Raw genomic sequence first — 15,744 nt, 5'->3', positions numbered from 1 at the left:
TGTTTGGAAAACCTGTTTCTGCCGAGAAAAGGAGAGTTGATAAACGCACCCTTTCGAAAAGGCTTTCCGAAAGGGCTGGAGTCACAACAGTCTTATTCGCTTTGATCCCATGCTCGAAGCCGCCACTCAAAAAATATTTGAAGTATGTGCGAAACTGGATCTGCCGCTCAGATGCGAAGACAATTGACTCGTGTCTCATTGCATAATCACCAGCCACTTTCCAAGGAAGATATGTCTTTGTGATGGTAATTACTTTTCGCCATCCCTACTTACAAACGTTGGGCGGTAGACAATGGTAAAGGTACGGGGGTGCGCGAATAGAAATTGCTCAAATATTGCTGAAATAGATATCAAAATTACTCGACTGTACGTGTCTGTACGCTAATCTGCAATATTAATTTATAAAGAACTATACTTGAAGATTATACCATATTAGTTTCATTTGGCGGAAATGAGGAGAAAAGTGATAAAACCGGCTTTGCATGAGGGTAAAATTTCAAACACTTTCACAAAATACAGCTCAGATTTACACTTTTGCACATATTTTCGAACGGAATTGACTTTTGTTTTATATGCTTTATCATTAGGTGAAATTTCATTGCATTTGATATATAAACGAGCGGCATATACCCGATATTATGTTAGCGTTAAAAATGAATCTTCAGATTGCTCGGAAAGATGGCGGCTTCAAGCATCGAACATCAAAGGCACAAATGCACCTGTGGAATTCTTTTGTTCATCCATAGAAAACTGACAACTGATTGAATAATTATACTCAGTTGTAACTCCATCTCTCGAACCTCCTTGGTCGCACAGAAACATTGTACAACACCAGTATCCAAGGGAAGCGTTAATAGTGATATTCTTGAACCTCCATAGAACGGTTGCTATGGTTACCACATCTAACGTTTAGCCTATAGCATTGTAACTTGAGAGCTGACACTTCCCATTTGGATTATCGTCCAACACCGCATGTTTCATTATAAAATCGCATGTCAATATGTTCTCACACATTGTACTCCTTCAATCTTCAATGAGACTTGCCATTATTATCTCTGATGTTTTCTTAATTTATCTTCCTCTATTTTTGTTCCTTGCAGGCGAGGACGTGGATATTTGCTATTGGGTTCACGTTATCATTTGGCGCGATGTTTTCAAAAACATGGCGCGTGTACAGCATATTTACAAACAAGAAGCTACAGAAAAGGGTAAGTGTCAATCGGTGTTGATAGGATCCATGTTGACGATGTACATGTATCAGTGTAAACATACAAGAATCCGTGCAAGAGATGGAGATGGGTGGGGGGGGGGGGGGGGTGAGGGAGAGGAGAAGTGGGGGAAAGTTTTGGGCAGATTCTGAGATTATGATATAGTATTACCTGATGGTACTTGTTCTCTTGATAGTAGTTTTACCCGTTGAGGACAAGCTGATTTTGCGTCAACACGCGTTTCACATATACGCCTGCCCGAGTTTACTCTGGACTATATTATTCTTCAACGGGTCAACATGCTTCGTCTATTAAAAAGCACGGGAAAAAAACCCTCGAAATTAACGCGTATACATTTTGCTGAATCGGGGCCCAAATATGATTTCTTCAAGCCATCATCGAAACTGGGCACTTGTGATTGTTGATCTTATGGGACGTAAGTCAATACTCGAGGAGTCTCCACTTCTTCCCGCCCAAATTTGTACGTCAACACATAAATACAATTTCCAGCCATGAGCATTGCGGTTTTTCTGTCTATATTCGACATCCATATCTACATATTTACCATCATCCTCTATATACATTGAAACATCTCCGTCTCGCACTCTTTTTCATTCGTTCCGCACACATCACGCTCCTCACGAATATCAGAGCCCCCTCTTCCCCCTCGCTTCTCAAGAGCCACTCATGGATAGACTTTTATGCTGTTTAGCGCCGAAAATGTTGTCGAAGTGGAACGACAAAGTGTTTGGTTGGTCACGAACACCGGATCGGGTGTTCCCCCATTGTCTCCACGAGTGGGCTTGAGTTTGGGTCCTTGATGCTCCCATCGGGGATGCGTATATAGTACGAAGGAAGAGCGTATTATTAAAAGAGAGGTAGCGAAATGAAGAAAAAAAAAAGAAACGGGAAAAATAAATGATCGAATTTCATGAGCCCTCGGATATGAAAAAGAAAAGAACGACAAAAAACGAAAACAAGACGCGAGCCTCAGTTGAAAAGATTCGGAATGTAACAGTTGACATTTCGGAAGCCTGCTGATTATATACGCTTCACGCTCGGTTTACGTGTTGGCGCAAAGGGACTACTTCCCCGAATCCTCCCTCTCGCCTACAGCACGATTGCAGACATCATATCGTTTTGTCTTTGTGCTTGTAAAATAAGAAATGCCTTAAAACTTGTAGTAGGCACGTGCCACTTCGAAGATCATGTCCATGTATTGTCCTCTCCCTTGCGACTGCGGCGTGCCCGTAATAGAGAGAAGAAGCCAGGATTTAGAAATAAGGAAAACGGGCAACAACTACAAAGTCGGTTTGAATTAACTCGGCTAACTTTCCGCGCAAATATTGTAATGTGATGGAAATAATCAGACCACATTCGAGACAGACGATTAATCACATTTACCTCATTTCAACTTTAGTGCATTCATCAAGTCATTTCACGTTGTGTTCGAGTAATCTGAAGACCTCCCACCCCCCCCCCCCCCCTCCTTGTGCCTCCCAACACGCTCAATGGAAAAAAAAAGAGCAGTCGAATTCGGCTAAAGCAGCAGCAGTGTTTTCGCCATATGATAATCTCGATTTTCTTTCAAATCGCATTTTAGTTAGAATACTGCATGATAACACCCTGAATAAATGAGATACAGATTTATCATGTACCCAGGCGATGCTTCTAACTCCCGTGTCAAGAAATATGAAAGTGTCTGGCCCAGAAATACATGAAACAAGAGAGGACAGAATATGTCAGACTAGAAATTAATGCATTTCTCCTCATCTTCGGAGTATTAGCTTACCGCGTCGTCCCCTGCACCTCTGGTCTAGACGCCGTGGATTAGTTTAGATTCAGCAGATACTTACCTTGTTCATGTTTATTCGAGGAGAGAGAAAGAAAACGAAAGAAAGCAAAGAAGAAGATGAAAAAAAGAAAGTGATGAAAGGGATAAGAGGGTGTCAAAAAGAAATTATCTTTCCGTCATTTTAGATGACAAGTTAACGAGAAATCGAGTCGTGGCGATCATTGTGGGGCCACGAGGTTCGGATGATCCATTAGAGGCTTTTCTTTTTTAAAGGAGCAACTGAATGCTACTGTTGTCGTTGTGGTTGTTTCATATAGATATGATGTGAGTATATATATATATATATATATATATATATATATATACATAAATGAAATAAATTTTAAATATCCGGAGGGACACCCGAAAATAGTCGGGAACACTCTTTCCGTAAAAGGTGGAACTCATCAGTTTTATAACTCTGTGTTGACCGATTAAAAGAAAAAAAAACAAAACAATCCAGCTTTTGTGGACAAACAAGACAGACACTTTGTGTATTTAAGCATTAAACGGAGGATAATTTTGCGATCCAGACTTTGGATACAGACATCAAATTAAGTCGCACCTCGACGTTCTAATCAGGCTTCGGATATAGCCTGCAAGCTATCGCTTGGGAAATCGGATACCACGCACCACAAGTAATTTTCCCAAATTCACAGAGATATGGGGGAAAAAATTAAAATTCTATATGGATGCAAGACGTAATATACCAGGTAATGTTGTTTTCGTATCTTGATGCACACCGTATATTCCTGATAGATAATTTTATTTACATGGGGAAAAATTAAAAAGAAATATGAACGCTCTCCCTGTGTGAAGTGTTAGCAATTATTTTATACCTTGCGGTTATTGATTCCCTCTTACGATGAAATTGCATTTCATGATTTGGACAATATGGTTGGAGTTTGCTTTACACGGAAGAGAAGTTTCATAATCATTTTCATTTGTCATTTCGTCTTTCATTTGGTCTTGTATAAGGTATATTCATATATATAAATTGATATATATTGAAAGCCTGGTCAGTGAATCTCATGAAATACACAGCAATTCTAACAGCTAGAAGAATCCTCAGCCCGATGAATTTCTTAATCATTTGGTGCATTTCGTTGGTATGTTTATTTTATATTATTGGGCACACCCAATGTCAAATAATTGAAGTCATATAACATGTATACCTTTATGTACACACACACATATATGTATATGATATATATTATGATATATATATATATATATATATATATATATATATATACCGTCTACAGCTGTAAGTGTCATCAGCAAAGGGATTTTTCTTGGTAATGATCATGATGAAACATATATATCTTAAATTCGTACCTCAAAGCGAGAGTGATTAGGGATGGAAGCAGTACGTACCAAGGACACTGTTGACGCACATTTGAAACAAGGAAGGAAAATAATGAACAGCGTGGTCGCTTTGGTATCGGGCGCTAAGTGTCGCATGGTCTATTTCGCTACAAAATCAGTCATTTCATCGTACGAAATGACTTTTTTTCGTTATACGAAATGTAGTCATTTGGCTACGAAATGACTATATTTCGTCGACGAAATGGCCATTTCGTAACAAAATGACTTTATTTTGTAACGAAATGATCATTTCGTAACAGAATAGATCATGCGACACTTGGCGCCCCATACTTTGGTGGAGGGTCTGAGCGGGATGGTAATTTGTTGTCAGGTTTCTATTTAATTGGTGTGCTTTATTGAGGAATCGAAATATAATACATTCATATTAGGCATTTATAACTGAGACAAATTATTCTATCCCTGCTACTTTTGCCTGAGGTTCGGAAGAACACTGTATATACGTATTACGTCTATAGTATATATATATATATATGATATATATATATATATATATATAATAAATACATAAAATGTTTATCTTGGAATTTTCCACCTGTTGGTCTTCGAATGTTATAATTATATATGAGTCTCAAATACGCCATCTGTGGATCCAACAAGAAGGTTTTTATTCACAAAATTTTCAACCCGCCTCGGGCCTTCGTCAGTGTAGTGTAGTGTAGTGTAGTGTAGTGTGGCGTATTTGAGACTCATTCTTCTTATATATATATATATATATATATATATATATATATGTATATATATATATACATATATTTATATATATATATATATATATATATATGTATATATATATATATATATATATATATATATATATAGATGGATTATATATAATCATATATCCATGTATTATATATACCGGTATATATACATGTATGTCGCTCAATCGATTTTTAGTCTGGCCATCACTCCTTCTTCCATATTGGGTTTTCGTTTATCTTCATTTTTTGTCTTTGTTTGGTGATAACAGGTGATAAAGGACTATCGCCTCTTCGTCATGGTTGGAATTCTTCTCCTCATAGATATCATCGTCATTTTGGTTTGGCAGTTAATCGACCCGCTATCTGTAGAAGTCACGGTCATCAATTTCAAGGTAAGTCAAGACTACTCATCAATCGAGAATAGATTTTTCGATGCATCAGCTGCACAGATTTGAGTCCCCATGTCCCTTTTTTTTAATCCCCGCGGGCGCTCTCGACACTGCCATCCGTATCCATTTTTCGTTGGGCATTGCAAAGTCCTCTGATGATCTATGATAGTTTTATGATCATCTAGCCATAATTTTTGTGTTTTCCTACCGAGGTCTTCCTTTGTCTTTTACTTAGCTGTTGTTATTTCTTTTCTATTTTCTTGCACATAATCCGCGGTAGATGCCAGATTCGCAGATTTCTTTGAGAGACCCGGGAGAGTAGCTATACAACTCGTTCAACTCTCGCAATTGATCTTCCCTCTCAGAAATCATGATTACAAATAAACGTGAACTTATAAAGTACTGGCACTATGAAAAAAAAAACACACACACACAAGCAAACAAACGAACATATCAAGAGCTGACAGAGTACCGACAATATCAGAAGGAACATGACGTCATTAGATGAACACGTGACGTCGGACCCTCGCGCTATACCACTATACCAACAACACGTACACTTTCCATCATTCTAGAAGTAAGACGTTCATTCCAGTGATAAATATTGTCGTACAACGAAAACTGGGGCGAGGTACTTAAGCGCCAGCCTCAAAATACAACCAGTATACAGACGATTCCCTTCCTGTGTCGTCTCTGTTGTGAGAGACTTATTTCTTGTGTAGCCATATTATCCTCTGAAGGGAAGCCGACACTATATACGAACTACTCTTTAAAAGGGGCATACAAGAATAGGAACAACTGGGAAGAGAGGTTGGAAAAAAAACGAACGAGTGCTCCTGATAACTTAAAGTCGCGGTCCTTTTGAGCAAATCTGACCTTTAATACAACCGTTCATGGGTAACAAATTCCCTTCGTCCATCTATTGTTGGAGAGAGAGAGATACAGAAAGATAGAGATCCCGCTGGCTGTTGACAGTGACGAAGCACGTCAAAGTAAACAGATCGGTTTTTGACCAGCAAAACATGCTCCATAGAGATTCTGCTTCAGGAAGTTTTGGAGAACCGGAATCAAATAATCAGTCAATTTGTTATATCCCTATAAGGGTTTTGCTCACAATAGGTGCGACCTCTCATCTTCTATCAAATGTCCATGGCTGGTTTAGATATCACGCTTATATTCTCATATCGTTGCCGTATAATGTGTATACTTTCAATATATCGGCATCGTTTCCAAATATTTAACTGCCATAGTCGTACCATTAATGATACTGCATTCACGACCCGTGTAAGGAATGGCAATCCATACATGAACGCCAAAAACATACATGAGCGGAAAGTTATTGTTGGCTGTTGGTTGTGGTTTTATTTTTGTTTACAAGCCTGCGGCAGGGCCATGTTGGTTTGTCTAATATAAATCTCATCTGTGAATTGGGAGTTCTAAAAGTCATTGTGCGAGAACGTCGTTAAAGTTTTGTCGAGGATCCCCAGAATTGTTACTTCTTCCTTCGGGCAAATTAATTCAGGGTGATTCTGATGGCAATGTTGAGCATAAAGATGGTGAAAGGATCGACTAGCAGTATCACAGTCAGCTGACAATGAAAATGATCCTAATAATGATAACAATGTCTACAATGACGACGATAATGCTAAGAATAACGATGCTTGTAATATCATGATGATAATTAGAACAGTGATATCATGAATTATTATAACTCCAATGTCGATAACAATATTTGTTGTGATTATTGATGATTGTAAAAATTATGATAACAATGCCATAACAGCAATATGGGTAGGATGACTCAAGCAGGGAGTTGATATTGCTTTGAAATATATCGCCTTTAAAAAAAAAAATCATTGTTTCATTTTGTCGTGTTATGCCTTTCATTCTTTCTTATAGATTATGCAATTTTGATTCCTACATATCATTCACTTTCACGTGTAGACGGATCCAAACAGACCAAACCTAATCATCAAGACGGAACAGCACAACTGCGACAGTAAACACGAGCAGTACTTCATCTGGACGCTCTTCATATACAAGGGTCTGCTCCTGGTCTTTGGAACGTTCATCACTTGGCAAACCAGGTAACGGGGGAGCACGTGGAAGACATCTCTGGTATCTCTGACCCGCTAGCTCTCGAAACGTAGTCATAGAGATGATGATAATAATGAAGATGATGATGATGATGATGATGATGATGATGATGATGGTGATAATGATATTTATATCATTTTACCAGAATAACTTCAATTGATATTCGTCATTAGCCTGATTGTCATTACTGTTTATATTGCTACTTCTACGATCATGATACTAATAGTAATAGTAATGGTGAAAGTAAACGTAATAGTAATAGTAACAGTGATAGTAATAGTAATAGCAATAGTAATGGCAATAGTGAAAGCAATAGTGATAGGAAAAAGCAATAGTAATAGGAAAAGTAATAGTAGTAGTAATAGTAAGAGTAAGAGTGATAGTAATAGCAATAACGATAGTAATCATGTTGATAATAAAAGAGAAAGTGAAAGGGGACCTCTTTTATCCCGACATAATCCTTATATGGCTTTACAATAACATTCACAACTACCCCGGTCAGTGAAATTCCAACACTCTGGGCAGTACTCTCTCCTCGATGCCCCGTGCCTGAGCTCACAAATCAAATGCATTTGCCACAAGATCGTTCAGTTTTCCCTTTCTGCAAGTTACCCATCACAAGCCTGTGTAGATAGGAGCACTGCAGTTTAAGATTTTTTGTTAAGGGTACGAATATCATGTCAGGGATCGAACCCCAGGTTTTACCATTAAGCCAATTCACAGTTACAATCTGAGCATGTGCAAATAAGGATCATTTCAGACCTTCTCTTGAAATTCACTTGTGTCTGACAAGGTGTCTAAAAAAAAGGATAAGTCTTCATGGAAATTGTTGATGTAATGATCTATAGGTGCTTATCAGAATTTACGGCTGAATGTGTATACATTTTTTAAACTCATTTAACAAAAGCCATTTATGCAGCACTTTTTGCTTTTTTGTTTTCAACTACTCCTCTAATTGGAAGATTACTCCTTGTTCGTAGAGTTCATTGCTGACCATCGCTAACTGTGAACTGCCTTCCGCTAGAACACTGCATCTCCCTGGCAAAAAAAAAAAAAAAAAAACTTCAATTCTTGTTTACGACGAAACGTGCAATTTTCGGAGGGGAAAATTCAATCAAAATAGGATATAGAGATAAAAATAAATGATCGGATTCACATCTTGAGCATCTAAAACCAAGTTATGCGCTGACCTATTACCTCGCTCCTCGGCACGTCCGGTTCATCTCAAGTCAAGCATGTCACGTGCCCGATCAACATCCTGCGTCCCATTTCCATGATGAAGTTCGGAGACAACGAGAGCTGAACATGGCGCGCTTTAGCTTTCCATCCCAATATTCTCGCCAATGCACAGCGAATAATAATTGTGTTGCCATGCAGGCCGAGTATATCTATTTCCAAAGAACTGCCTGGAATCCGAAAGTTGATCGGAGTGGGACACGTTCCTGTTTTGTTGTTTCCTTTATGTTCTTGTGGAGAGAACGAAATACAGGCGAAGGGGAAAGGAAGAAGAGGTCTCGAGCTGTTAGAGTACTTGCCACAAGAGTTTGTATTCAGAATGTTTCGTCAAGAGAGATATCTCGTTCGATGAGGATCGCTAGGGGAGAATGAGTTACGTTTTCATCTTTGCCAGTAAATATTGTCGAGGAATTCGGGAGGTTTCAGTGCCATATGCAGCTTTCTGAGCGGTAGGAAGGGGAAACCCTTTGTTCTGCAGGATCAGCTGTCTGTGAAGACGGCCTTTGTTTGCATATTCCACTCCATACGTTTGAGTCTCGCACGGAGAAAGAGCTATGGGTACATTTTCGAGTAGGGGTGGGGGATGCAATGGTTTATAAATATTCTAGATTCTAGATTCCTGAATCCCTTAAGATAAGGTGAATAGCTGATGCCAGTTTCGACTGCAAATAGAGTGAAGTAGAGTTTTGAAGACGGCTTTTTTTCTTTTAACTTGTGTGCCAGACAACTAAGCGAAAAGATAATTTCCATGGATTTCTAATTCAGAACAGATGGGGTGGAAAGGTGTTTTGCGGATCATACTCAGTATAACAGTATAGCAATCCAGTAAACACTAGGGCTCTCTTTAGACAGAAACGGACTCATGACAGATAAATGCGTTGTAGGTATATACAATTTACCAACTAGAAAGAAACATCTTACAAATGTTTTGACGGCCATGCGAGCTCAGTTCAACAATGAGTCAGTTTAGGAAAAAATGAGGCACGTTAGTCATGCGTTTGAAGTTTTTGAAAATTACTTGTTGAATTGATAGTTATGAATTCGTTCGTCGTCGAAAGTTTTTCTCTAAAGAAAGTTTGCCTCCAGTTTCTGTTTATAGAAAAAAAGATATCAAAAACACTTCATATGTGCATGTCAATTTGTATGTATTATGCGTAACGTCGTGTCTGTTCATCTAAAAACATTCAAAAAAATACTTTTAATAATTTTTGCTCATCACTATTGTTGTGATACAAAGCAGACTGAGATTTCCAAAGGTTACAATTGAATACTGGCATATGATAAAGGCCCAAGTCCAAATTTGGCTATCTTCTTTGGATTATCAATTCATTAGTGACGTTCGGACGGTGACTCTTAACCTCGAGGATAAGCTAACTTCGAGGATCGAGGATAAGTTCTATGGAGCGCCAAGTGTCGCAATGGCGATTTCGTTTTCGTCACTAAATCGACCGTGCAACACTTGGCGCCCCATAGAGCTTATCCTCGAAGTTAGCTTATCCTAGAGGATAGCGATCCCCGTCTGTACGTAACTAACTATACTTTACTTCCATTCATCGAGAGGTAATACATCAGTTTACATTTGACAAATTATATAGTATAACAATTTGCATGAAGTACAAGTCATAAACTATAATAGTCAATACACGTACGTTTTAGAGACCCCTTGCGAAGTAATGCAAGCTTAGATAATCAATCATTCCATTGACTGTTATAAGTATTAAGATTTTTTTTTTTTTTGCTTTTTTATTTTTCTCAAATTTCTCTCTAACGGACTTGGGACTTTTTATACTCAGGTATCTAATTGTTCTTTTACTTCGTTATTAACTTGTTACTTTCGTTCGTTGCTTTGGTAAACAAAATGTAGCGGTATTATTTAGATGATTTACCCATCAACAAGCGAGGAACTCGTTTTGTCTTTGGCAAAGATTGAAAAGCACAAAATTCTAATACTGTCGAAGAAACAAATCACAGATTACTCCAGGGACTATGGAAATATATCCAGGGGAACGTTGCGTCTTCTTGCCGAAGGAAAGTTTCATGGTCGGACGAGCGTGACCCACGGAATTGCAACAGCGCCCTCTCACGTCCACCCTGGGGAGTCTGGCGCTTGACGTCGGCACTGTAACATGGCTTTGGTCGATTCATAACAATGTTGCAGTGACGACTTCGCGCTCCAGATTTCCGCTGTCCTCGCTGGATCCGACGACAACGAGCTTCGCCATCCACCGTGAACGAACCCCCTACGTCACGCATAGTCGTTGACCGATTTCTATTTTCCAGTTGCATGACGGAACTGATGTTTTGTTAATAAGAGGAGGGGAGGGGATGAATGGGTTCAGATTCAGTAATGGTGCATAATTATAGTCTGTCTTTCCCAAAGAGGTTTTCCCCAGTGACTGCAAAAATCTCTTTGGTCTTTCCTGACATGAATTATTGCAGCTGTAAGCACCACTCTGTCACTCGACGGAATAGCTTAAACGTTATGCATAGTATCACCATTTTGGGGGGATAAAACTTTCCCTCATGTTTTGTTGTTGCTTTCGTGATCTGTAACGGCAGTGTCTGTGTGTGTATGTGCTGAAAACTCCTCTTCATAGTCCGTAGCGTATGACTACGTGCACATACCGTCGTGTTTCGTGGATGTTTTTCTTCGAGGTTATTTTTTTCTTCGTTGTCTCCTTTCTATGTTGTCTCCTTTCTATCATTTCTTCGCCCTTTTGTTTCTGATCAGCATGGGCACGGATTGTAACTGAACACAGGCTTGCACAGAACGCGACTAGACCTATAAACTACAAGGTGTCGAAATCTAACTTCTACAAAGCTTATTTTTAAAGGAAATATTTGCGTTTCTATCATTTCAAAGACTATTCTAATTAGATGTATGAATGCGTTGCCTACAGCTCACGTCAGCTCCCTCCCCATTACGAATATGAGTAAAATTCATTGTAATTCGTTCTTCCTTGTTCCTGCACAGAAATTTGGTGAACAGGCAGAGTTTTGTTTGTTTTGTTTATTTGAATTGTTTTAATTTGGACTCTGAATATTCAAATTATGCAATAAATCGCATTTATTATATTTATACGATGTATTTTCTAAAAACATATACGTGTGCATTTTTCTCACTCATGACACACAAACACACATACACTTTATCTTCACTCCCTCCCTCTCTCTCTCTCTCTCTCTCTCTCTCTCCTATTTTATCTATTCGTGATTCTACCTCTTCTATAATTATCTATCTTGGTCTCATTCTCTTTTTTATCTATTAATATTTCTTTCTCCTCTATTATCTATCTATCTGTCTACCTTTCTTTTCTTTCTATTTTTCCTCCCTCTTTTTCTGTAGGAACGTGAGCATCCCCGCGCTGAATGACAGCCGGTACATCGGGCTGTCGGTCTACACCGTCGTCATCTTCAGTGCCCTGGGTGTGCCACTCTCCTTCCTGCTAGCCGAGAATAGCAGCTACAGCTACGCCATCATCGCTGGGCTCATACTCTTCTGCACCACGCTAACTCTTTCGCTCCTCTTTCTGCCCAAAGTGAGTCCATCGTCGTTACTGTTTATGCATTTATACATTATATTTACATACACATCATGTATGCATTTACTGATAGATATAAAAATCATACAGTCACTACTAACTGTCAGCAATGAATGGTTATTTTCAGTCACTGTCTACTTGTTAAGAGTATAGGAACCACACAAGAAAAAATATGGGTGCCCTCCGTTATACACGTGTAATCAAAAGCTACTGAACATAGATTGTGTCGTGACCCTATTGATTGTGCTGGGATGACAGACAGAAAAATAAATCAAGCAATGTACATGATGTATGTCCCAGGTTGATTATGTATTCTGGACCACCTACCTGATTAGAAGTACTCGCGTATTTTTTTTTTTTAAATCTAATACATCCGTTGCCCAATGCAATAAAAGATCTGCATATCTTGTTGCTCATTAAGATAATGTGATTATCTTATTTGTGTCTAATATCAGCTGCTATCTTTCTCATCTTTGTTTGTTTGTTTGTTTGTTTGTTTTTCCTCCTTTCTTTTGTGGACTCGAAGGTCTTCAGCATAATCCATGGTTACGCCCCGGAAGAAGTTGGCAGTCGGGTCATGTCGAATTTTAACGGCCGCCCCGCCTATTCCTCGGGCTTCCGCAACGGTCCCGGCGGGAGTAGATCGCAGAAAAAGAGCACGCTATTGTCTGCAGAGACCAGCCAATCAGCAACTGACAGAGAAAGGACTTCAGAAGCACAAATAGCCGTGTGATTTTGGTCTAGTGGGAGATGCTAGATGGTAGATAAGCGAATAAAACCAATGATTTTGTTCTCTTTCGTTTTTTTGCTTGTGCGAGCGCCCGATGTTACCCAACAGGATATTAACACGATGAAGCCTCTGTTGCAATGAATTAGGAGGAACGCTGACCCGAGATGGCAGGTGGGATTCGAAATATGGAAAATGCTGTAGACGTATTAAGCGGGCATTACGACAATCATAGACAGACGACACAAGATAAGTGGTATAGAATTAGCATTAGAGAGCAGGTGGGACAGATCGTATGATTTTGAAAATCAAAACATTGACTTCCGGAACGAACAAGGAGATGAAAAGTTATGGCCATAGCGGACGATCGAGCGGCAAAAGGGTGCGGGAGTGTCTTCTGACGTCATGGCATACCGACGGTGGTGTGACGGTGGATGTTTGAAGCTGTTTGAGAAGTAACTCCTTCATCGTTACTCAGCGGTCAAGGATGTGGTATACATGTGGCAGAAAGCACGTGAATGGTCAACTTTTGTTGGGTGAAATAAAATCGCGATAGAAGTGTCCGCGTGAGAGAGACGAGTGTCAACAGAGAAAGATGCCATTCTCCATGGTAACAGGACGACATCCGTGCTTAGCAGCTACCCTTGTAGAAAACACGTATATTATGGATATCCACCCCGCTGACAACAATAACGTGGCCTTTCTGTGGACGAACGTAGATGGCAGAGTTGTTGTTATTTTCTCAAAGGGAAATTCCTGCAGAGCTCCCGCTCTCATCGGCAAGGGGTGACAAAAACCCCGAAACAGACGATGCCAAATCGAACCGATCGCTGCAATTTACGGCCCCGGACAGTTGTGGAGTGTTGAGCGCAAGAGGACGCTGTTGTCAAATCGCCCAATCCATGACTCGATTGCAATTATTGCTTGCCGCTGAACTGGGCGATAAACACTAACACGCTCTGAAAATGGAAAATGGAAGAATAACATTGTGAGGGGCAGTAGAGAGAGAAAAAAAAAATCGGCAAGCGGATTTCTATGTGAGCCAGAATGGAGGAGTATGAGACACAACCTAAAGTTCATCAGATGAAAAGAAGCTGGTTTGCGAGATGTCCGAAGCTGAGTCGCCTGCACATGTCACGTGGGAAGATAACAATATACATAATATGACTGCAGTTTACGTTTCAATCGAGTGTCACAGATATAGTTGTGTTTTTGAAGACCCATTATTTTTCAATAGTTATTGCGCCAAACTGTGAAGAACTTGAAAAAACAGGAAGAGTTCTTCTAAGAGTAAGAACTCTTCAAGATACTTGAAGAGCCGTCATTAATGTGGTGTTTTGTTTTTATAGAGGCAGATGTCAGGTTAAACATCGCTACTAGTTCAAGTGTGACTAATGAGTAGAGTAGAATAAAACTAGCAAAAGGAGATAAGCTTCATTAACCTTTTCTGTGCCAACTAGTCAAATGTGAACAAATTTCGCACACGAACCTATGGACAGGAAATTGATATTGCATGCGGAGGGTTAAAATCGAACATCAAATATCAGGGTTGTGGAACTTTAGACTGCCACATGCTCTTTCACCACAATTGATATCGGGTCATATCTCATATGAGTTGATTTATTTGCCCTCCGACGCGCGCTAACTAATTTTCTATATGTTTCTTTCTTGAGAACTAGCAATTAAAAGAAAAACGAACTATATCATTTTGGCATGAAATTATTTTTGTGAAAATTTGATCATTCAGCAATGGTGACTTTTTATATCGGGATGGCAATGCATTTTCCAAAATGTCAATCAAAACATGATTTCTTTTGCAGAGTACATTTTATGTAAAACTGATGTCATCTCTTCATCTTATTACCTTTGCCAAGGAGGTTATGTTTTTGCCGGCTTTGGTTTGTCTGTCTGTTTTGTTTGTTTTTCAAAATAACGAAAAATCATCAACGGATTTGGATGTATTTTGTAGGAAAATTTGACAGTGACACAAAGAACAGATCATTAAATTTTGCTAGTGGTCTGGATCACCGTATGGATCCAGAATTTTTCTATTTTCTTAAAGGATTCTTTATCATATTTTGGACTATAATAATACCCTGGAAATTATAACACGAGTGGAAATGAGTTGCTTGCAAAATTAGAGTTTGCGAACGTGATTCTGACCACCCTCAATGTTGGTGGAAACACGTGAAAATGCAGATCTAAAGATTGAAATAGGAAAAACTTTCTCATTCAATGTCCGAGTTTGATGAAACCCTTTACAGTTCTGCTGTTTTGTGTTCATGTACTTTGTAAATGAAAGTCATTTCAAACATAGAGTGATGTTTCATTTTAAGATCTAGTTGATATAAAGTGATATTTGTGTTGAATTATCAGAACAATCATTTTGTTCCTATCTTAACCCCTTTGTTTATAATATGCAAATGTATACTTGATCAATTGAATCATTGTAATTGCAAACAACTTTAAGTGCATTTTGTCCCAGTTTCTTTTCAGGTATATTCCTTAATGTATTATATTTGGTATCATGATGTTCGGTCTCTATACCAGTTTGTTATCTTTCTATGTTTATTCCGGAGGTTTGTTTTTAATCGTACTTAATGTCTTTTCCATTTTCCTGT

The 15,744-nt window shown here is 38.9% G+C and overlaps 1 protein-coding gene across 1 annotated transcript in view; it reads left to right on the top strand.

Annotated features, from left to right (window-relative positions):
* Window positions 1-14,844, top strand: part of LOC139739671 (gamma-aminobutyric acid type B receptor subunit 2-like) — an 87,030-nt gene extending 72,186 nt beyond the window's left edge. Inside the window, exons 11-15 of the mRNA XM_071650317.1 lie at window positions 1,101-1,208; window positions 5,402-5,524; window positions 7,466-7,608; window positions 12,201-12,393; window positions 12,923-14,844. Of these exons, the coding sequence (XP_071506418.1) occupies window positions 1,101-1,208; window positions 5,402-5,524; window positions 7,466-7,608; window positions 12,201-12,393; window positions 12,923-13,129 (774 nt within the window). The 3' untranslated portion in view covers window positions 13,130-14,844. The remainder of the gene's footprint in view (window positions 1-1,100; window positions 1,209-5,401; window positions 5,525-7,465; window positions 7,609-12,200; window positions 12,394-12,922) is intronic.
* Window positions 14,845-15,744: the final 900 nt, after the last annotated feature.

The sequence above is a fragment of the Diadema antillarum genome, unplaced genomic scaffold (assembly GCF_040938485.1).
Source record: "Diadema antillarum isolate AM-2024a unplaced genomic scaffold, OU_Dant_1.0 scf00000003, whole genome shotgun sequence".
NCBI classification, from domain to species: domain Eukaryota; kingdom Metazoa; phylum Echinodermata; class Echinoidea; order Diadematoida; family Diadematidae; genus Diadema; species Diadema antillarum.
This window is presented reverse-complemented; position numbering and strand designations above follow the sequence as displayed.